General features: G+C 39.0%; 1 protein-coding gene across 6 annotated transcripts in view; it reads right to left on the minus strand.

Moving 5' to 3' along the window:
- Window positions 1–1,702: 1,702 nt before the first annotated feature.
- The window catches only part of KANK1 (KN motif and ankyrin repeat domains 1), a 179,116-nt gene continuing 156,255 nt past the window's right edge, over window positions 1,703–24,563 (minus strand). For 5 of the 6 annotated variants that reach the window (XM_015594504.2, XM_025051443.1, XM_025051445.1 and 2 more), the window contains 9 exons: window positions 15,687–15,884; window positions 14,937–15,045; window positions 13,530–13,769; window positions 12,065–12,152; window positions 8,860–9,079; window positions 6,418–6,560; window positions 5,554–5,754; window positions 3,363–3,461; window positions 1,703–2,764 (listed from right to left, as the gene is read on the minus strand). In XM_015594504.2, the coding sequence (XP_015449990.1) occupies window positions 2,702–2,764; window positions 3,363–3,461; window positions 5,554–5,754; window positions 6,418–6,560; window positions 8,860–9,079; window positions 12,065–12,152; window positions 13,530–13,769; window positions 14,937–15,045; window positions 15,687–15,884 (1,361 nt within the window). In that variant the 3' untranslated portion in view covers window positions 1,703–2,701. The remainder of the gene's footprint in view (window positions 2,765–3,362; window positions 3,462–5,553; window positions 5,755–6,417; window positions 6,561–8,859; window positions 9,080–12,064; window positions 12,153–13,529; window positions 13,770–14,936; window positions 15,046–15,686; window positions 15,885–24,563) is intronic. The other variant, XM_025051446.1, reaches the window with a different exon arrangement.

Genomic DNA, 24,563 nt, shown 5'->3' on the forward strand with positions numbered 1-24,563 from the left:
AAGCTAAGAGTTCATCACTACTAAGCCAGTATCACAGGTAATGTTGGAGGGACTTAAGAGAAAGAAAAAAGATAAAAAATACAAATAATAAAATGGCCAGTAACTACATAACAACAATTACTTTAGATGTAAATGGATTAAATGCCCTAATCAAAAAAAAAAAAAAAAAAAAAAAAAAAAAAAAAAAAAAAAAAAGACCCTCACATATACTGTCTGTAAGAGACACACTTCAAATCAAAAGATGCACACGGTCTGAGAGTAAAGGGATGGAAAAAGATGTTTCATGAAAATGGAAATGACAAAATAAACAAACAGAAAAACAAAACAAAAAAACAGCTGGGGTAGCGATATTTACACCAGTAAAAATAGACTTTAAAGCAAATGCTTTAACAAGAGACAAAGAAGGACCCAGTTATCCCACTTCTGGGTATTTATTTGAGGAAATTCAAAACACTACTTCAAAGGGACATGTGCATCCACATGTTCACTGCAGCATTATTTACAATAGCCAAGATATGGAGGCAACCTGGGTGTCCATCAGTGGATGAATGGATAAAGAAGAAGTAGTACACATAGCAATGGACTATTACTCAGCCACAAAAATAATGAAATCTTGCCATCCGCAATGACATCGAGGGACTTATTATGCTGAGTAGGAGTCAGACAAAGACAAATGCCATAGGATTTCACTTATATGTGGAATCTAAAGAACAAAATAAACAAACAAAACAAACTCATAGATACACAGAACATTCTGATGGTTGCCAGATGGGAGTGGGGGTTGAAGGAATGAGTGAAAAGGGGAAAGGAATTAAGAAGTACAAATTTGTAGTTACAAAATAGTCATGGGGATGTAAAGTACAGTATAGAGAATACAGCCAACAATATTGTAATAATTATGTATGGTCGTTAGATGGGTAGTAGGTTTATCGGGGTGATCAATTCATAAGTTAAATGTCTAATCACTATGCTATACACCTGGAATGGTATGTCCACTGTTAACTGAAAAATAAGAGTTATTGAAAACAAAGTTAAAGTCTCAGTGGCATTTCTCCAGTGTACCTGCCTCTCACAACTGACCTGGGTTAAAAAAATCCACCATCACCAACTCAGCCGAAACACCTAGTGTGCACTTTGGCCACCATGCTTCGTTTTTTTAAATGAGATGGACTCAATCCCTTTTACTGTTTAAAAAGGACTTGATACAGCTGAAACTTACTGAATTTCGTTAACAAATGTCACCATAAGAAATAAATTAATTAAAAAAAAGTAATAAAATTAAAAAAATAAAAAGGACTTGAAAACAGGTGCTGTTGGGCTAACAGCAGGCTGAAATAAAAAGTCTGACTTCATCTCTCCTTTCTCATCACTGCAGGTTTCAACCAGTTACACCCAACCGTTGCATCAAAAATTAGAATCGAGGACTAGTGCTTCTGCGCCTGAGAAGCGTTAACTCACTGGCTCCTCCTGGGAGACTACTGGTCTGATGAACAGCTTGCCTAACAAGCTGTTAAATTTCAGACTCACAGCGTGTAACCTGAGTAATGAGCAGAGCTGTAGAGACGAAGTAGTGCTCTCATACGATGTCTCCTCTGGTCTTGCACTCACCCTCCCTGTGCAATCCACCCATCAGCTTGTGCTGCCACTGCCATAAGTCAATAGAATCGGGGCAGACAGCTGTCAGAAATAAAGCAGGGACAAGTAAAGAGCTTAATGAAATTTTATTTTGAAAATATGGCAAGAGTCTAAGGCACTTCAAACACTTAAATACATATAAGACCAAAGTAAGTGTGACATGGTATAAAGGAATCCATAAATACATGGAGAACTACACTATATTTCTCTAGAGGTAAATAGCCAATTCATCTAATGCAATTCAACCTTTATCATGAGATACAGAGTTGTGCAATTATTAATAAAAATATGGTATTGTTACATGTAGTTCTTCATGTCTTTTATTACCACGGAATATAAAAGTTGAAAATACTGTGTCAATTTTATATAGATATATTTTATATAAAAAGTCATATAATATATCCACCTAGGTAAAACCAACTGAAAAGATTTCCTTTTGTAAGTTGTATACTTTTTTAGAGTTCCATCTTTATTTTTAAACCAGAAACCTACCAGCCCAGGCCCAAGTTGCTGATCATCAAAGTCACCTCAACTAACTTACTTTAAGATAATAAAGAGAAAAGAAAAATCAACAAAACCATCCTGGAATGGAATTTTCAAAGAGCTTTCCAATGGTTCCACATTAGTAAATATAAATATTTGTGGAAAATTTTAAAACACCACGAGAACCTGACACTTCTTAGCAGTAGTGGCAGGGGGTGGTGGGGAGGGAGGGTAGAGAAAAGGAATACAAGTTGCCTGCTCAGGTCAGGTTACAGTTTCCTACAACTGTACATAACGGAGCAGAGACTCAAGAGCAACAGCAACGGCAACGGCAACAGTGACTGGGGTCAAGTGTGCCCTACACGGAGGGAAGATGGCCAGAAGGGAGGCGGTGTGTGGCCGCTGACAATCTCCTGCAGGCTCAGCTTCCACTGTGACAGCTCCAGCCTTTAGTCCTTGGCTTTATGCGTTCTGTTTGCTGGTGAGCTCAGGCACAATACATATACATTCAGTATGTGTCACCCCAACAGGAACAATTAGCAGCTTAATGGTGGCATGTAAATGGATGGCTATTTGCACATAATCAATCAAATGCACCTCGGTGGGTGGGGCCAGGAGATGTCTTCCTTCCAAGCCTAGGGGTGCCCTAGAGACCAGCAAAGGAAAAAAAATGGGGATGAATAAGCGACTTCAGGCAGATGTGTCCTCTGTGACATAGGAACTCTGTCTACAATAGCTGACAACAACCATGAGCCAGAGTGAGAAGAGCTGGAACACAAGACACAGGTCCAATAAGCAGGAGCAGCTCAGGAGCCAGCTGGGCTCAGCAGTGCCACGTCCCGCTGTCCTGGGATGTCATCTTCCCACTAAGAGTGGATTCTGAGACCACGGGGTGCTGCTCACACTATCTACATTAGGAAAATTGCCAGGAATGTGGCAATATGTATTCATGGGGCTCAGTATGTGCCATCTGGATAATTCTGCCCAGAATAAACCCTTCATGCGAGGGTGTGAGAGTGTCTGTCTCCTAAGGACAAGCAGGGGTCCAGCATCTGCTGCGCTAACCATTAGCACTCCTGGCCCTCTGGACTGGTTAAAAATGATGAACTCTTATGTTCTAGACTAAAACTTCTATTTTCAGAGTCATCATAAAACCTGTGTCTCCTGTCAACTCCCAGAGGAAGCAGGCCCACCAGTCTGGTGGATTTCAGCCTATTAACAAACGACAAATGCACAACACTGACCGGAGACTGGGCTTTTGCAAAGTTGACGTGGGCATACAGAAGAACGGCGATGTCCTTGTGTCCTGCTTCCAGAGCGATGGAGAGCGCGGTGCTGCCATCCTTAAGAAAAAATTATGAAATGAATGAGCCAAGTTAGATTTCTCAAACTTCTAGACAGCCACAATATAACAAAACAAAATATCCTCCAGTAATTGATAAGGTTCCCCAAATCTTGCCATTTGTTCAGTATTTTAGGAAACTTTTCTGGACCTCTATGTGCTAAGCCTTAAATATAAGGATGAATGAGGCATAGTCCCGACCCTAAGGAAATCAGTCAGGAAAAGAATCACCCCGTTCCCCTCGTCTTTGCCCCACAGTTAGTGTGCAGGTCTGCATGCCCTGGATCTCCAGCAAACAAAGACTGCTCATGAAGAACTCTCATTCAACCACTGAGTCCACCAGCGGGGGGACAGTAGGAGATGATAGGGGTAAAAACATAATTTACTTTCTTCTTTTTTCTTATAATTACAAATGAGCAGGCAAGTATCATGGTACATGTTTTGATGTCCTGAAATTTGCCAAAGATCTCTTAATTTTCCTCTTGAGAAGTGAGCTGATCCTACAGCTGTAACTATCCCTGTGGACTGCTATGAGGAACACTGATGTAAAAGCACTAAATCTTGCTGGCCTGCAGAAATGTATCTTATGGAACTACTAGGGAAATAATAAATATGCGAAGGAAAAATATTCAGTTAAATGTTTGGTTTCCAGTAAACTGCAGGGATTTAGATGGATATAAAGGAGCACTAGGCAAAAAACAGCACAATTTATTTTCTGTCTAGTCTTGGAATAAATAAGGATTCCCTTTTGGTCATGAGCAGCAGGAAGTAATTTGCATGTGGTTTGAATCTTATAGTTCCTCCTTCTCATTCTGTGAATTCTGGGAGGCCCGTTTTCTTCCGGAGGCTAGCTGGATGCCTTCCTACTCTTTTAAGGACAAGGAAGTAGACAATTAGCTGAGATGACTAGGATTTCTGGAAGTCACTGTAGCTCTATGGTCTCTTATTACTATATCTGCAAGCTGTTCTTGCTGAGAGAGAAGTAAAAGCAAATAAACAAAAAATGAGACACATGAAACACAAACTGTTCCTAAGGAAAGACAGGTTGAGAACTCTCCTTCCGCTCCAGCGGAAGTAAGGGAATCCGGTACAACGGCAGAAGCGTCAGCCCTTCATGCCAGTAAATACTTGCATTGGTTTGCTCTTCCTGCTGGCTCGGGCCCACAGGGATCTGAAGTGTGGTACAAAGAAGGATGTTTCCCCTCTAACTTTTTAGTGTTTTGAACTGAAGGAAGCTCTGTTCCAAACCTGTGCTCCACAGAGACAAACTTTTAAAAACAGAACCAACCCAGCTCAACCTCTATGACTTTTGGATGGTTTTATGACCTCTGGACTTTTGAACCATGTCACTACTCAAATGTTAATTACTGTGCCTTCACCTATCAGTGCTGTTCCCTTTGGCCTGGAGATATCCAGAAGGAACAGCTTTCCTTAGAATGTTTTCCAGTCAAAGGTTTATCTGGGAATGGGGACATTTTGGGAATCCGGCGAGGAGATAACAGCCTGAGCAGGAGTGGAAAGATGTGCCTAAAAAAAGCCAGGACAGTCTGGATCCCCTAGCTGATGAAAAATCACAAATTATTCACTCCAATGGGCTCTAGTGAAGAGCACACCTGCCTTTACTTTATTTGGGTGGGAAAGTGCTTCTTTGTAATAACAATACTTCTAGTCACCCAATAACGCCAGCTTGCAATGGCAAGTAATACAGGTTTCCAAATGGACCAGGGACCTGACTCTTTCTTCTTAGTGGATTTAGAAGTTGCCAACACTGAATTTGATTCTGTATTGTAAATCTGTTTATCACCTTTTATGTGCTGGTTCTAGTATAGGCCCATCACTTTCTTCCCTTAATAAATTTTGGGGTGAGGCCTATTTATCTTTCTGCCTTTGGCTTTGGTTAATGGGAGTATCAGCTGGCACACAGCACATGATGCCAAGCTGGGCCATGGAAGAAGGCGGCCTGGCTGGCAACATAAATCCCTAAGGACACTCAAGGAGGATGTGCTCTTTCCCCCTGCCAAGCAGCACTAATGGAGCTCCCTCCCCACGTCCCTGCAGGCCCCTGGCATGGAGTCCCAATGGAGATGGCTTACGTTGTCCTCCAGGTGGCCATTGCAGCCCGGCTGGGCCAACAGCAGCTTCACGATCTCCACGTGCCCATGCTCACTGGCACACATCAGGGCGGTGGAGCCCTCATCATCCTGGATGTTGACATCAGCTCCACAGGCCAGCAGGCCCTTCACCATGTCTATCCGCCCATGACTGACCGCCAGCATGAGAGCCGTCTGTCCTGCCTTTGAGAAGAAATGACAGCAGACTTCAGAAGTACATACCAGGCTGGCAGGGTATGGCCTGTTGTGGGGCTGTGCTGCGGGGAAGGGGAAGAGGGAGTGTGATGATAGAGGGAAAAAACTGGACATGGAAGCACATGGGGCCTGGTGATGGCAGGCAAGGAGCAACCAGTTTCTGATGTGCTATGAGCTAAGTCAGATCATAAAGTAATGAGTCAAATGTTCCCTTTAGCTTGGAAGATCTGTCTCATTATATCAAAGAGCTGGGAGATTTAGAAGATGGTTAAAAGTCAAACTGTGAACACATCTGGACTACGGGCACTCGATGTATGAAGATACTACATACACAGTCAGAAAACGGCAGTCATCTAGTAGATGCTGAGGACTCCCAGTCACTTATAAGTAGGCTGACCTACAGTTTCTATGCATACCGCTCCAACTGAGGCAATGCAAGGCAAAGGACGGAGAAGTTTCCAGTGTGAGGTTTAAGCCAGTACTTCATCAGTGTGTTTGGTCATCTAGGACTGCCAGGCAGCCACATGGACTCGGGGCTGGGCCAGTGAGTCAGTGCTCAGTGGTAGGAAGTGTAGTGTGGAAACCTGTGCAGGTCAGAGCTGAGTTTGCGAGCATGAACATGAACTTGGGAAACAAAGCAAGTGCACTCACCTGGCTAGCTTTGGCATTCACGTCCCCGCAGCCGAAGAGTTCTTCCACAATCCGCATGTCCTTCTCTGCTTCCACAGCGGCGAGGGCTGCCAGCATGATTGGGGTATAGCCCGCCTTGTTCTGGTGGTCAACGTTACACACATCTGCAAAGACACGAGTCTCTTTAGGGAGATGCCATCTCCTAACATGAACTGAAGGTATGGTGTTTGGAAGAACCCAATGGAATGGCCTCAGGTAATCAAAGTACGACAGTGACTTGGAAGAACGAACATGTGAGAGATGTTTTTATAGCAAACAAAAAACACTTTTTTCTTTATTTCGTGAGGCCAGAAGCAACAGTGAGCTCTCATGGCATGTTTTGTTTGCAGCTGGTGGTTGAACTGTAATAGCTTAGAGGTCTGAGAGGTTGTTCTAAGTAATGGCTGCTGTGAAGAATAAACAATAATGTGAGATCTAGACATTAATCTGTGTTTAGAAAATCACTATTTTGGAGTAAAAAAAAGCAGTGAGAGCTACAAGCGAAAGAGATTTGTAAAGGTTTGTGTAAGGAACTCTGAATATGGTGTTACCTGCGTATAAACCACTACCCACGCTGGGACCCTGGGTTTGCTCATCTGACTTGTTTGAGGCTCTTAAAAGCAGGATTTCAATCACATGACACCTACTCTAGGAATTGTGATCTGAGAACAAATGCAGTAAAGTCCCCTAAGAAATTGCAAGGGACTAACAGACCCTAAAAACCAGACGTTTTCTATTCCTATAATTCTTAAGAGGCCTTCCAGGGCTAAATTATCCTCCTAGCATTTTTAAATTCCTTTAGCACTTTCTAATAAAATGAAAGGAATGGAGAATGCAAGAAAGAAGTTTTTCATGTGTGACCAAGTACACTTAAGCTGTTTAGGTACCATGAAAAGTACCCTTGAGTTCTAAAACAACTGTACACTAGGGACATATGGCATTTACAATAGTGCATATTTTTTTTTAATGTAGAAAAGGAAAAAGAAAAGAAAAGGCTGTGTGATGGAGAAGTGAGTGAGCAGAGGTGCTCTTTCAGGCTCCTCAGTATGTGACGTTCAGTTCTTCACAGATGCTGCGGTATTGCACATTCACAAACACACTTTGTGGAGCCAGAATCTCGGCCTATGATGGTGAGCAGTATAAAGTTAAGTAAATCCAGAAAAGTAGTGGTTAACCAAAGCCATCCAACAATGGAATTAAAATCATTTAATTTACCGAAATATCTTGTCCACATAAATTTTCCAAGGGTAGATTAAATCATAACTTTCAGGAATAATCCTGAAATCTTGTTTTTAGCTTTCCTGGACATTATGAACTTCTCTCTTTAAACAATAACTTGGGCTGACAGTATCATCGACTCTGTTTATCGACTGGAAAATCTGAAGGGAAGGAGGCTTGGAATTCCTTTATGAAAAATGGAAGCAGTTTTATTCTAACATGGCCCCTGCATTTGGGAACAAGCAAACTTAGATAGAAAAAAGGATAAATCTGCTTCTCTGCATTAATCCAACATCCCCAAAACAGAGTAGAAAAAATTGGACGGTTGGGTCAAGCAGAAATATGGGAAAACCGGACAATTTTATATTCATATTCTAAATCAGATGTTCACATTGTATTCTCATTAATTAGAATGAGGTACTGTAAACTCTGTATCAGTCACATATAAGAAGTAAAAATAAGTATTTCAAAAATAAATGAAAGTGATTCGGGGACAATATGTATCACCAGGCTACTACATTTGCATAAAAAGTTGAAAGCTCACTATTTCTCAGAGGGACCCTTCTATGTACCACTCCCCCACTGCACATTTAATATACCCATTGGCTATATCCTGGGATGTCGGGTTCCAATTATAAACAAGAATGCTCACTAGTCTCAATGCTATGGTTCAGATATAAGAATAACACTTTCTTCACTCTATGCTGATTTCCCAATGACCGGGTGTATTTTGGCAGGAATGGGAATGATTCAACCATGGCCTGTTACAGTGGCTTTGCTTGGTCCCCATCTTGATTAACCGCACACCTCCACGAGATAGCTGGATAGAGATCATGGAACGAGCACAAATCGAGCAGCCCATAAACACCAAAACTGCGACTCTGGCCCCACCAGCCTGCTTGATTCAGCTGAGGAGGGAACGTGAGTCAAGTTTATTACCAGGGATACACTTCACTTGAATGCAGCTGAACTGCAGCAAGAATGTCCTCAAAACCTCCTTTCAAAACAGATCTAAAATCTGTGTCGCTCAGTTTTGTTTAAATATCAAGCCTCCCATGATGAGTCAAGAATACTATCCTTGCCACATCACGTGGAAAAGCAATGAGAGGATTTTAGGATGGTCACAGAATTGAGGAGTGGACCAACCGGCTTCTTTGAGGGGAGTCACAACCCAAGTGCTGTTAGAGACCAGGACGACCAACTTACCGGCATCTAAGAGCAGCTTCACAATCTCAAAGTTGGAGTGTGACACACTGTAATGGAGGGCGGTGTTGCCATTGCCATCAGCCATGTTGATGATGTGACGAAGGACGTCCGGGGAGATGGCCTCAAAGGCAGCTATGTAGTCCCCCACCATAGCTGGAATGGCTGACTTCTGACTGGACACGCGGAACCACTCGTGCTGGAGGGTGTTCAGACAGAACCTCTGCCAAAACACCAAGCGAATGGCCATTAATTCTTCTATTTATGGACTTTCTGAAACCTAGCTAAAAGCCCAAGAAACAAGGCCTTTTATAGTCAAAGTGTATGAAGTTAAAATTGGCTCTCAAAAACAACTAACAAAACCCAGAGCTCTATGAGAAGCCTCACACTCCAAACTGCACCATCCCTCTGGATTTTTAACCACAAACATATTCCAAATTCTATAAAAGAGGCCATATCGCACTGTGCAAGAGCTATATCACCGAGGTTAAATTCTGACTCTGCTCCTTATGAGCTGTATGATTCTAAGGAAGATACTTATTCTGTGCCTCAGTTTCCTTGTCTGCAAAATGAGGACAACAAAAATACCTTTCATTCATAGTGTCTGTGATAAGAACAAATGAGGCAATACATGTAAAACTCTTAGGCCTGGCTTTATTTATTACTGAACTATTAATACTATGTAGTTATGCTGGCCTTGCAAATGATCTTCATAGTAATTGACACATAAGATTAGCTCACACTTAATACACTGCTTCCTCCCTATCTGGACAAACCCTGACTCCTTCGACATTTCCACAGCACTAGGCTGGGGAGACCATAAGCATGTAGCCAACTCAATTCCCACTCCAATCCCAAATACAAATGTTCAGCCATGGAAAGGGAGTAAAAAACAGATCTGGGACAAATCACATTTCCCATTAGAATCACCTGCATCTGACTGTCACCCCCACTCGCCTTCCCTTAGGGTGTAGGCACATGAACATGGCATGTGTTTCATGGATGATCAGGTCAAACTTGGACCATGTGAAGTTCAAGGCAGACTGGGCATAGCCAGGGCTGGTGATAGGAACAACTACAATGTTTTCTCAAGGCCTCTCTTTTATACGAATTTACTATTCATTTGTGCACTGTTTGCTCTTTAAAAGTTTAAAATTGTATCAAAGAAAAATGGGAAGTCTATGTCAAAAGCACCAGAACCCAAGAAGTCCTCTTTCTATAGAAAGGTGGGATTGGGATTGTATAGCTTCCATCTCCATCTTCTTGCTACCGATTATTTGGTTTTAGTCCATTCAATCATATTTTGGTCAACTCATGAAGAGTCCTTACCAAGAAAATATTTCATCTACATTTTTTCTTCTGCTCACTCTTTTACAATTTGTATTTCTATTTCTTTGGAAGGAAGTGAAATTAATCTCACCTGGGTGTCCTAACCTTGCGTCCTATAGGCCTATAGGGTTATATGACCCCGACACTGTGATCATTCATGTGTCCACTAATTTTCACAGCACAATACTTTAAACACTTTTTTACTGAATCGATATTCAATTAACAAAAATGTACTGATCACAGAGTGTGTATCTGACAATATGCTTGGCAATCTGGGGCCATAGAAATGTCATGTCCTCCCTGATGACCATATAACCTAGTATTTTGAGAGTAGTAAAAGAAAAAGTTTATTACCACTACAAAACTTGGGGTCCAAAAGCACTAGTTTTTAAGTCTAGGTTAAACCTAGAGGAAAATACTAATACTACAGTGATGTTTCATGGTTTTGTGACTGAGGTATAGATAGGCATTTAGTTTATCACTGACGGGGTTCAGCATGTAGTTCTATGTCCCAGGAATTTTAGTAGCTATTTCCTTTTGTAAACATCACTGCCACGCTCCTTTTTCAGCACACTAACTGAATGTCAAGACTCAACTGGCTCTGATGAACTTAAGTTTCTATAGCAACATAAACAAATATGAAGACACCATCATTTTTTAAAAGAAGATACCATGTAATAAGCTAATATGATTTAGTTGGGATTAAAAAATAATAATAATAAAAAAAATTTTTAAAAACATGGACCAGTCCTCAAGATAGGTATAATCTAGTCCCAACACTAATGGCTGTCACCTCTTGACAGGACTTGTAATCTTTAGGGCCTCATTTAAAGCAGGATGACCAGAATAGAGTGGCCTCAAGAACACGCACACCCAAGCAATTCTTACACCTGTGATAGCCATCGATAATTCTTCTTCAGATTGTTTGTTGTATGAAAGGAAATCTATTTGCCTTTCCACAGTTAGACAATTCCTTAACTCCATTCAACCCTAACATTTTGGTTTCATGACTCTATAATCTTGTGAGCTTTATAAATCAACTTTCTCACTAGCTGCTGACTTAAATTATTCAACATAAAACTTCATATTAAATCTATTGTTAAAATCTAAAAACAAAATGCACATATTATTTAAAATAGCATGAAAAGGTACATTTTTTCAATGCACTGATCATAGTTGCCAACCAGAGGCTTGGTCTGACCTATAAAAGAAGCTGCATATCAGAACTTCGCTGGTGCACAAGAGAGTGACGTATGATATACTTGGCAATGGCATCAGATTCACCATTGTTATAGAAATATCTATCTGTCCTATGTTTTGCCATTCACGCTCACTAAGGCAACCATCAATGTCTTTGCTGTTCGCTTCTGAATCTCTGAAACTTTGAGAAGATGACAAATGTAGTTATCTTCATGTTTAAAAATAGTGGCCTCCACATCAGAACATAATAAGCAGTTTCATAATTAAAACAAATGTTGACTCTGGCCCAGATAGATTTCTTTTAAAAACAGATGCTAACTTAAAAGAAATTCTGGATCACGAGATTTTGTAAGTACAACCAGAATATGTAAAAAGATGATAAATGACTGCAATTAGCCCTTCCTTCCATGTGCAAATATATGCCTCACAGATGCACCATCCCTGAAAAAAGTACAGGGTGGCTAAAAGGGTATCTGAAGTTGGGCCTGAGGGAAGGATTCACAGTGTGACTCAATAAGTGGGGAATATAATGCTTCCTCTGCCTACAGATGGAAGAAATTGTGTGGGGAAGAAGCATGCTGGCGACAACAGCTCAGGGGCAGGCTAGAGCTGCCTTGACAGTGGTGTCCACTCGGGCACTTTGTATAGATTGGGAACACTGTCTGTAGGTCAGACTCACCATATCCTTGCTGGTCAAAGCTTTGGGGTCATTTATATTATTTTTCAGTAAGTTGCATGCAGACAACATCTTTTCACTTAATTCATACCTAAGGAGTCAAAAAACAGAAAGAGGGCTCATGGTTGGCCACGAAAGGCAAGGCATTTTTATCTCAAACTCTATATATAAACACTTTAAAAGACAAGAAGCCCCAAGCCGACCTCGGAGGGTCATCCTGGTACAAGGTGCTTGCCTGGAGGCATTCCAGGAGTCCCTAGGCATCTGAGGACTGATGCTACCACAACAGCCAATGCCTCCAGCCTCAGAGCTCAGGTCTTTTCATAAATGTAACTTTTGGCTTCACCAGTTAGGCCTTTATGACATTACGGAATGATATCTGGAGATTTTTCACTCCTTTTTTTCTAAGTTCTTAAAAATACTTTTTACTTTTAAGGGGTTGAAGAGGTCTGTATTCCTACATATCCATTATGCTGACCAGTAAACCACATCTGAACTCATATTTGGTGACTCAGGAAATGTTTGTTTAACCCACATGAAATTATAAATTTAAAAACGAGATGACATATGATATATAAATTATATTTCAATAAAGCTGTTGAAAAAACCAGATGACAAGATATTGAGTCATTTGAAAATACTTGGAAATACAAACTAAAAACACTTACCTTGTGCTAACACAGTTAAACTTTCATTTCCTGAATTAAATAGAGGTAAGTTTTCTAAAATGTTCTATTAATATTTCACATAGGGAAAACCATACTGAAATTTCTATCTGTTCTATTCTCTCCTGTTTCATAAGCACTGATTCCATATTTGCTGTAGTCTTTAAAATTTACTTCATTTTTAGGTACACGTTTCAGCCAACCAGAGTGGTAATAGATATTTCAGCTGCTGTTTATATTCCCAAATCCATTCTTATAACATTCCCAATCACTCACTGAGCAACAAAATATAAACATATGACTGATTACATCATTTTTAGAGTAAATGTGATCTTTTGTTGAGGCCAAAAAACTGTTCCTCTCACACACAATGATCCTGCAATAACAGTATTGACATCTGTATCAAGATAAATGGCTAATGGTAAAATCTGAAACCTTAAAAGACATGTGCTCTGTCACAAAAAATTCTAATATGCCTTTATATATAAGGTGGAAACTTTAGTGGCACTTAATAGTTCCGTGATGGTAGCTCCACATATACAATTAGACAGCAAACAGTTAAAATAAAGGTGATCAGATATCAAGCCTTTCTCTTCGCTACTGTAAGAGATGTAGCAGTTATTACCTTCTGCACCTGCACTTATTAGCATCACAAGATGTATGTACCTCTGAGAACAGAGAAAATTTAGCTTTCCTTTGGAGACTGGAAAGACCAAACAGGTGGCTACAACTGCAAAATCTCCTACTAGCCAAAGTACATTAAAGTTGGAGGGGTCAGGGGAGGGGAGGGGAATGTACCACACCTCTCTCTGATCTCCACCTTCTCAGGTTCACATTCTTGAACCTGCATCTCATCTTCCACCCTGGCGGACTCGCAACCTTCCATATTAACTGCATGATGCCCTTCCGCCATTCCCCGAGTGTCTTCGTCTTCTTCCTCCTCCTCTTCCTCAGGAGGATACTCAATGACATCACACTCGTCATCTGACTCGGAAGAAGAGCTTTCATCTGAGCTGGAATCATCACTTGAAGTTGTTTCATACCTAGGTGGCAATTGGGAGTTCAGGAGATGCAAGGTGTGCCCATAAAGACCCAGTGACAGAAAATTCTATGAAGGAAAAGCTGCCGACTCCAGACATTTCACCAGTGGTTTTAGACCCTGCACTTAGAAGTTCAAAGTAAGGTCTATATAAAAGCCTGGTGGTTTTGAATGGGTTTTGACTTAAGAGGGATAACTTGGGTTGCCAGTTAGTATCATATACTACCTTCTCGAAAAAATATATACTATATATAGAGAGCACCTCTGGATTAGTATAAGTCAAAGGAAACATCTTATAAACCAGATCTGCAGTTCATTTTTCCTGTTCCTTTTTTCCCCCTGCTTTCATTCTTACTTCACTCTATTAATTCTCCCAGTGTCTAAGTGAACTGGGATTATATAAGTAACCAATAGTTCCTCTGGTACATGTCCTCCAATACCTCCTGGGCCACGACACCCAATAAAACTTGAAATATTTGGAAAACAGTCACCATTAGTTAAATCTCTGTGGTTCACTTTAATATAAATATTATTTCAACTAACTCTACACTACTGCTTTCTTTTCGAGGCCATGTATCGATTAATAAATTAATTACTTTGATTTAACTGTAGGAGGGCAAACAGGTTTAGCTATTTTCCTGACCAATTAGAAGAGAAGGAACAAACAACTAATAAACATTCTATTTAGAAAGCTAAGAACTGATGGCATGGCTAAGTTACTCTTCAGGCGAATGGCCCTACAATTTTGTTTGTAAATATGGAGAGCCAAGCAAAACAACCCATTTTGAAGAAGTGGAGGGACTATCACTGGCCCATGGAGTGATGCTCTTGGTCTCCATGTTTGTTTCTGAGTTCTGATACAGGTAAGTACAAGTTGTCCAATAGTGCAGGAAACCTGCTGCTTTTGTTGAAGACTATTTTTTTCATATCAGAGGTGAGAAGATGTAAATGGTTCAGCTTCATGAGGTATCCTTTTAAGAGTGAAGTCCTTAAAGACAGCAAGAGGAGGAGAGAAGAGAAGCCCAAATGCACCTTTCTGAGGAGGGGATCTTCCATCACCAAGATGTGGCAGCATCCCAGACTAGGCGCCTTTAAATATAACTTGAGTAGGCAGGAGGCAAAGGAGACAGACAGATTATGTGTAAACACTAGTAACATCATCTTTCCTTACCCTCCATTAATGCCAACAAACTGAAGATTCTTTTTTGCTCCATTTGAATCTTTGCTGCCATCTTTCTTCTTCATGATGGACTTCAGTGTACTTTCATTATTTGTATATACTGTAAAAAAGTAAACCAAGGTAATCAAAATTAACATAACTCATACCCATACAAGTTAAGTGAAGAGGTAATCTTTCTTCATGTACGTTTATTTTTTTTCTCATTTATGTAAATACAAATCTTGGCATGTACATATGAGAAACTTGCAGAAAATCCATTGGAAAATTGTGTGCATGCAAAGAAAATAATCCAAAGTTCCATTAATAACGTTCTTTAAATGAAAAAGAAAAACCACTAGTATTTCTAGACATAACAAAAGCAGAGACAACTAGCATTTGTATCAGACTTTACTGTTTATAAAGTGATGTTGTGTCTCGTTTGATCTTCAAAAACCACTTAGGTACTAAAATAGGGATTAATGTTTTTCTTCAGTTGAGATAACCAGGAAAAAATTTATGCCTGCCCAACAGTTAAAGAGCCAAATGCTCTTTAAAATATTTCATAATTCACAAAACCCTATGAGTTTTTCCGAAGGGGACTTCACAGCTCTTTCTAGAATATCTTGAAGATATTCTAGGTCTACCTTCCCAACAACTGTGTATCGTTCTTCTAGGTCAATTTCTGAGGCACACTGACATGAGACTGGAATGCTGCTGCTAGGATCCTGATGCTTAGAAGGACTGGTGAGTGAGGAAAGTTACCATAGAGGCCAGCGGCTATCTGGTCGTCTGTCAGGTTCACTGGAGATAGCGTGCTTTCCTGAGAGGGGAAGGTATCCTGGCTGCTGAAGGGCTCCCCTTCTGTGGACCTCTCCTCTCGCTCATGCCAGGATGTTTGGATGTTTAATGGTCCTCCTGACTGAAGGCCTCCACACTTACAGGTATATTCCAGATTATTTCCTGTCAGGAAGGAGAAGGGTGCAGAAGTGTGTGATGCTAGGACCAAACAAATGGGCTAAACAGTTTGAAAAGAAGAAGAAAAAAAGGAGTCTTGCAATTCATTGTTTTTTCAAGTGCTTTTCTCAGTGTTTTCTTTGTGGGATGGCACTACTGTCGAAGCCACCCAAACTCAAAGCCCCAAGGCTTTCTTGACTTTTTCATCTTTTTCTTTATTACCACATCCGGATCTGCCAAGGCCTGTCATTCTAACTACACAGTGCCTCTCTTCTCTCTGTTCTGGCTGCTACACCTAGTCTGGGCCACCAGCGTAGCATCCTGCGTGTCCTGCTTCTTTCCCCCTGCCCCGTCTGGCACACTGCTGCAGAGCAATACTGCTCAGCTCAAATCCTCCCTTACTCCAACTAAAACAAAACTTGAAAAACCTAAAAAGCTCCCCACCACTCAGGAAACATAGTCCACACTGCTTAGCTGGATATTCTAGGTCACCTGCAACCTGGTACCAACTCACCTCTGTATCCACTTACCTCTCCAAGTTTATTTCCCACCACACCTGTGGCCCTTTTGGGGATGGGACCCGCATCCCAGTAGATGGAACTACTCTTCCTGACGGCTCACCATAGCTTACACTCTTCTGCTACCTGGCATGCTCTTTCTTCCCTTTCACAGGGTCAAATGCTCCCATCACTTCCTCTTCCAAGCCTTCCCCCTCACCTAACTAAAAATAACCTGCCTTTCTCTGAACTCTCACAGCCCATCTTTCATACTCTCTTAAAGGATCTATAAATACAAGGTACTAGATGATTTGTGTGACTGCATTAGTTAGACTCCCTTTTAGTTTGTAAATGTTTTAAGGGCACCAAACAGTTCTAATCAACTTTCTTTCACTGCACCTACTAGATTGCTTTTGTATATATTAGGTGCTTAATATTTGTTTACTGCCCGAAGCAGAAAAATTGGATTAAGTATTATGTGATGAACGTATAAGAACAGCAGATAATAAAATTCTATGTATGGTATGATCCTATTAAAACACATTAATATACATACACACATATATAGAAAAGTTATCTGAAAGCTATGGTGATTTTAACTTTTCTCTGTATTTGTCTTTTTTTTTCTATAGTGAATAATGATTAACTATGTTCAAAATCACTTTTAAAAAACAAAAGTCTTTGACTTAGTAATTTGATTTCTAGAAATTTTATCCTGAGGATATACAAAAAGATATAGATGATGTTCATTGTTTCCATGGGTAAAACAATAAAAAGAGGCGGATATCAAAGAATGACAGTAAGAAATTGGTGAAATGAGCTCTGGCATATTCATACAAAGGAATTCCATGCAGCCATTAAAAATGCTGATTAGGTGGATATTTATTAACATAGAAAGATGAGTATGATGTGTTACTGAGTTTTAAAAATAGGTCATAAAATAGTGTGGACAAAATAAACCTATTTTGGTAAATAATTATATGTATACACATAAGAAAAAATCTGGAAGGATATACAACAAATCTGTTTAACACTGCTTTTCTAAGGCTAAAGAATTATATAGGTTTTTTTACCCATTCAAGATCCAACAGTGACTTTTAAGATGCAAATACATTAATAGTTTTTATTATTATTGAAATCTTAAACATATACAAAAGCAGACAACCACATAATAAATCTCTGTGTTCCCATCAGTAGCTTCCACAATGATCTGAGCTATCTAGTCTCATTTATACTTCCTCTGCCCACTCATACTAGATTATTTTGAAGCAAAAGCTAGGAATCCTCTCATTTTCATCTATAAATATTTTAGTATACATTTCTAAAGCAAAAAGGTCTTAAAAATAATTGTAATTCTAAGACTAACAAACCTAAAAAAGAGAAATTTTTAAAGATTATCGCAAATCTAGTCAGTATTCAAATCTCTCCAAAGGTCTCTTAAAATATTTTTCGTAGTGTCTGAATCAGAATCCCAGTCCTATATTTCCATTGGTTGCTAGTTTTTAAGTTTTTTAATGCATAGGTTCTCCTTCTTTTTAAACACAGCTTTAAGAAATATTTTTAAATTGAGGTATAATTTATGTACAATAAAATGAACAGATTTTAAGTATAGAGCTGGTGGCTTTTGATAAACGTATGTACCTATGTAACCACCTCCCTAATTAAGATACAAAACATTTCTAACAATACAGTAAATCCTCCTTTCTTTTTCCGCATAATCTTCCCCACTCAGAGGCAACAGCTTTTCTTCAACTATAGCTTAGTTTTGTAAGCTAGGGCTTTTTAAAGCATTTCCAATCAAGGTCCAACCTCTCAAGCAGGCATTTGAGGGTCTTTCTTGATGAATGCAAAGAGATTCTTCTTGCCCATAGGATTTTTTTCTGCTCAACTACTCCTTTCCTCTACTTATTAAGAATGGTCTGGTGACTTAATTACTCTCACTTCTGTGCCCTTCTTTACTAAATTGTTTTACAGGCTGGAATTTCAGCTGCTTTTGCCAGTCAAAGTCTACCCATATGCTCAATCAAGACTTGGCCACAATTCTTTCCTCTATAGTTTTTTCCTGTGACTCCAGTGACATCTCTTTTTCCCCTCATTGTCATAATCAAAGTATATCCTTGGTTCAACATGAGTCTCCTTGAGTCCCTTCATGCTATGTTCTTATTTGGTGCCCTCTTCAATGCTTAGAACAGCACTAGACACTGGAGAAAGCCTTTAATAAGTGCCTATGTAATTCAACTGAAAGTCACGGGGATTCTGTTTAGGCTAACTAGCAAGGCAAAGAACAATATTAAAGGTTAAACTAGTTAACATTTACTGAAATCAGAGGGAATCTGTCAACTTTATTGCCAGAAAATGTTTTTCAGATGGTACTGAAACTCTGGCTGGTGTTAAATGGCCCATATACAATTGTCGGAACTCGATAAGACCCATCATAGTTACAGGGCACACATAAGATGACATGCACACCAGCATAAGACTCTGACAAGTGACTGCAATGTTTCAGCAAAACACTGCCAAAGTGCAGCCAAGAAAGCCAGCAATAAAGTGGTCAAGAATATTCAATGGTCTCAACCCTGGCTGCCCTTTAGAAACACCTGAGCTGCAGTTAGGGCTTTAAAAAATACAGATGCAATGAACTATCTGCAGGTGGGCCCAAATATTAGTATTTTTAAGAGCTTCCCAAGTGATTTATCAATTATATTATCCAACATAAAAAAAAAAAAAATACTTGCCTGCTGAAAACAAGAGTTTAGATTCCTATTTGGTTTCAATCCATCAACTTGGATCATGGGAATTCTTAGGAACTAGTGGTTTAGTTAACAGCCCCGGACCCCTAATGGTAGAAACCCATGACAAACAGTAAATACTACGCAACCAATATGGGTAAAACAATGGGAGTAACAAACTACCTTCAGAGTTCTGGCAATGGTTTCCATAGCCACCAGTGGGGAATCAGTGAACAGGGCAGTGGGCAACTGTGCAAAGTCTTTGGTCATTAATTAAACTTGTAACTGCCATAAAACCAATAAAGCATGAGCCTCATTTTATGACTTGACCAGATCAGTGATGACAAAAAGACAGTAAGTGACAGAAATCTCTTGTTCTGGAAAACAAGAACACCTTCGAAGTATTAATTCTAATTCTCAAACACACTTACTTTGTGGTTAATACATGAATAATTACATTAGCTAGGGCAGACTATAATGAAAAATAAGTAATTTGAAAACATTTTTTTACTTTAACTTTAGAAATGTTAAAAGCATTTGATAAGAAAAATAATTCGATGAAAAATAGAGCTGGAGGAGTTTTAAAGAGATCACCTCTGGTTTCCTCTGAGACATTTATCCATCTATAATGAGTATTAGTTGTTGGTATGTAGCAATGTGTTTCTAAATCTGTTAGGAAGTTGATTTTTAAAAATGTATTAAAATGCACTTTAAAAGTTGCTCTGTTCACACATTTCAACTCTTCTGGCACAGTAACCCGTATTTTTATTTATAATGTCAAGTGCTTTCTAAAAGCACAATCAAGAACAGTGTGGCCAGCTAACTAACCATGTCATTGTGTCAAATATTCAGCTAGACATTCTGATTTTATTTCTAGAGAACATCTAGTTTACTTATCAAGGATAGGACTGAAATTTCTGAATCATTATAGAGGCCAATCGTTTAGGTATTTTTCTAAAGTATAACTAACGAGATCTAAATATTTCTAGTTTTCCCATAGACAAAAGGGCTTGAGCATGAATTCATCCTTTTCAGCCTACATGTTGGTTTGAGGAGTAGATAGTAGAGGTTGTTCATGAAGGATCACCTTTTTTGGTACCTTTCATGACTTATGGGGTGGGGAGAAGTATATAGCCTTGATGGAGAAGAAAGGACAGTCCCTTTTTGTTTCTAGGATTCCTTCTTGGAATGCTGCCTGAATGCCAATGCATGCAGTCACCAACATAAGCAGTCAACTTAAACTGGATATTAAAAACTTAAGTGGTCAGAGGCTGCAGTTTAATCATTTCTAGGGCCATTTAAATATTTTCCTGGGAAAACGTCAGATAGCTGTCATGAATGTATCTAAAAGTGGGTACTTGGAAATTAAAATGCAAGAATCAGATTCTCCCTCACCACACCCCCACCCACATTTAATTACACACCATGCCAAGGCAACCCAGGAAACTCACACTGACAGGCTACAATAACTAAAGCTGGGCTATGCAGGTGTGCTCTGTGCTCTTTCAGATAAAACCAAGGTCCTCTTTTACTCCTTAAGCTCATCTCCTCCCTTGACTGTGGAGGGCTTGATTGCAGCTGAACTCTACTTGCACATTATTGGTGGCTAACGTATACCACCACAGGTTATCATTCATAATTCTCCTATATGTCTTGACTTCCCAAGTTCTTCAGGTATAAACCATTTTCTGTCTTAGTTGTAGTGCCACACTTTGCATATAGCTGACACTAAAATGCATAGCTATCAACTGACCTGAATGGAGAAGGCAGAGAATAGACTTTAAACATTCTTACTGAGATATGAACGACTTGCTGTTTGGAAAAATTAAACAGCTGTAGTCATCATCTGCTGTCAACAATTCCCTTTGTCGTTTATGACTGGACATCCAGGAACTCAAAGCCATGCTTTAGCCAGAAATGAACTACACACTTTAGGATTCATTCAGAGTGTGTCAAAGTAAACTTGCTTCTTTTTCCAGAGTGCAGGTGCATTTCATTAATATCCATTGAAAATGATAAAGCATCAGTTTAACAGAGGAAGATTTTCGAACAGTGTCAGCTGAAGGGCTCACGAAGGTAGTAAACAGATTTTAAACTTTGTAAAAGATTTTCCTCAGGGCTGAAGGGCTTTTTCTCCAAGGTCTGAGAGAGATGTCCTAGATCTATAATTTCAATCCTTCTGAGTCAGCTGTCCCTTTTGAGACAGATAAAAATTATGCATTTTCTTCATAAAAATTCCAAATACAAAACTGTTCATGAAGCTATTGGACCCTAGGGTAAGAAGCTTTTGCTCTAAGGGTGTTTATGCCAAAAATATTTCCCTGAAATAGGCCTGGATGTGTCCGTTGGGTGGGTGAGTGGGTGGTGGTGGTGGGTGGTAAGAAACCAACGAATTTTGTAAAATTTTCCCAGGTGAATCTGATGGGCAGCCTGGTGATGAGATACTTTTATAGAAAAATTTGCTGAAAGGGCTCCAAGAAAGAAAAATCCAAGTCACCTTTCTCATGACATAGGAAGACATGGAGGCTCAAACTCTCCCTGTCTGAAGTGACTCTCCCAAGTTCTTGCACAGGCAGTGTCAGAAGTCAGCTGACTCCTAGGTCAGTGGCGTTTCCCCTAACTACATTATGCCATGATATACTGCAGGGTTCCAGAAATGTTTGTTTTGATTATTCTGATGCTCTTGTAGCATCTATTAAAATAAAATTGTGATAAGAAAAATAGGTACTAAAGATGAAATACTGCCATTTGTGAACAATGAATGGATCTTGAGATAATTATGCTAAGCAAAATAAGTGAGATGGGCAAAGTCAAGAACCATATGATTTCACTCATAGTGGGATATAAAACAGAAAGCAACAAGGAACAAGATAAAAAAAAAAAACCTCATAGACATAGATAATAGCATGGTGGTTACTAGATAGAAGGAGGGGGAGGGTAGATTAGGGTAAAGGGGGTAAAATATATGATGATGGAAGGAGATCTGACTTTGGGTGATAAACACCTAATGCAATATACAGATAATGTATTAAAGAATTGTATACTTGAAATCTATATAATTTTATTAACCAATGTCACCCCGATAAACTTAATAAAATTGAAAAAAAAAACCAACCAAACATATGTTGAAATTAAAAAAAAAAAACAGGTAGTAGAACAAGTGAATAATTTGAAGAAATTATTTTTAAAAATACTAGAAATGGTATTTTGTAACAATTTATTTCCCTGCATTTGCTTTGGCTAACATCTCTTTCTACAAAGTTGCTCTCATTGGCATGGGAATTACTTCAAGTTCATAAATTTTTAACAAAGCAAAGATAACTAAGTGCAAAACTGGAAGCTGGTTTCAATAGAAGTCTATAACTCATGTGGCAGGCAGTTAAGTACACTCATAGTTTTGTTTGTATTTGCTCAGAGGCAGTTATGTATTTTTAACTATTTGTAACTCCAAGTGATTTGTGTAGAATTTTCTCTCTTCTTCCTCTTCCAGAAGGAAAGAGAGAGAGAGAGAGAAAAGAAATATTAACCCACTCCTCAAACCAAAACAGGAAGAATAAACATTTGATTTACAGGAAGAATAAACATTTTTCCTAAGGTTTCTATAAGAACAGAAACTTATTTCCTCTTAACTTTTTAATTCTATGACGGAAAACCTTAAACACATGAAACTCTGACTACCAAGAATCAAAAAGGGCTTTACAGAACATCTTTGGTCACCACCAAATTCCAGCTGCATCAAAACTACAACATTGTCTCTAAATCCTGGAAAAATGTTTGTAATCTTTTACGTGAAAGATACATAGAATATGTATGATCTAATTATTCTTTAAAAAAGTACATCTCTAAAATACAGACCCACACACATACACACTTGTAATACCAAACACACCCAGAGTTACCCGATGAGAGGGTGGGGGAGGGTATCACTCTTTATTTTATGCTCTTGTGAACTGTTGATTTGTTATAAGCACATACTAAAGTTTTAATTTTAAGAAAATAGATACGAGTTTAGTATTACTATGCTGCTAAAAGTAATGCTATTTTGCATAGTAAAATGTGATATGCTCAAATCTTCAATCCTAAGCAAACTGAAGACAAGTCTCTACATTGGAAACTTATAATACACTTAGTTTAATTGTGGCTTCGTTTTGAGCTTTCCTACAGATTCTGAATGACTCTGAACTGAAAATTTGTTTTCCCATTTTCATTTATTTCTTTGTTTATCAAGATAAAATTGTTAATTGGGGAAGTATAATAATTGAGGGGAAAAGGTGATGGTCAACCAAAATTATGAAGATAAAAATTTGGATCAAAAACAAAAGATCATCTGTGCAATTTTTATTTGGCAATTTGTTGTATATCTACATTTCTTTTCTGGAAGTACTAAAAATAGCAACAGCAATAACTGCCAGTGTTTATTGAGCATTTATACTCCAAGCTACAGACTGTTCCAAATGCTTTACACCTTTATTAACTCACTAAATCTTCATTTCAACCTTGTGAGGGAACAAAGACAACTTGTCCTAGTGGCAGAGAGTGTTGGGCTTCAGAGTCCAAACTTAATGACTTCTTTAAACTAAAGGACTAGGTTCACATAAGTGGTCATTTATATGTTCTTTTTGGTAGATATCAAACCCAAATTCCCTATCATTTTATTTGGGGAATTAAGTTTGAAATGAATACCTTTCTATACCCCAGTATGCCCTTTGCTACAGAAATGCATGACAGTATGTGAGCAATATTCTCTACTGTATGGTGTACACGGTAAGCCATAGTGTATTTTGACACACCTTTACTCTTCACAGCTTGTAGGTACTGAGAATCTCTACCTTACTAGATCAAGCTGCTTTCATTTTCAGTCCATGTAACTAACACCAGATAACAAAAATTCAGTACTCAGGGTTGAGTTCCTAACCGAATTCCTTCTTCATTAGAACTTTAAAGCAAAATGTTTAAAACGCAAATATGATGTAATTACAGAAATACTTTAAATTTGCTAACACCAGATAACAAAAATTCAGTACTCAGGGGTTGAGTTCTAACCGAATTCCTTCTTCATTAGAACTTTAAAGCAAAAATGTTTAAAACGCAAATATGATGTAATTACAGAAATACTTAAAATTTGTTCTTGCGCACTCTGAGAGGGAGCTGCCACTCTGACCAAATAAGTGATATTCGAAATATTTATACTTTTGTGGGTGAATGGTATAGTCTCGTGCACTGTGGCTGATTAATTAGGTGTTCACTGGTGGGGTCAGATCTAAACAGAGATGTATGGAATGTCAGTGTGACTGGAAATACCAAAAAACACTGTAACATGGCCAGACAAAACTTTCTCCCTGCTCTTGATGCTCAGGGTGTTGGGCAGATTACTCCAATGGTTCGGATGAATATTTTTGGCAAGAATGTGAAATAGAAACCTCAGTTTCGGGAGGAGGGAGGAAGGCTGGCAGGGAAAT

Source organism: Pteropus alecto, unplaced genomic scaffold, assembly GCF_000325575.1.
Source record: "Pteropus alecto unplaced genomic scaffold, ASM32557v1 scaffold95, whole genome shotgun sequence".
NCBI classification, from domain to species: domain Eukaryota; kingdom Metazoa; phylum Chordata; class Mammalia; order Chiroptera; family Pteropodidae; genus Pteropus; species Pteropus alecto.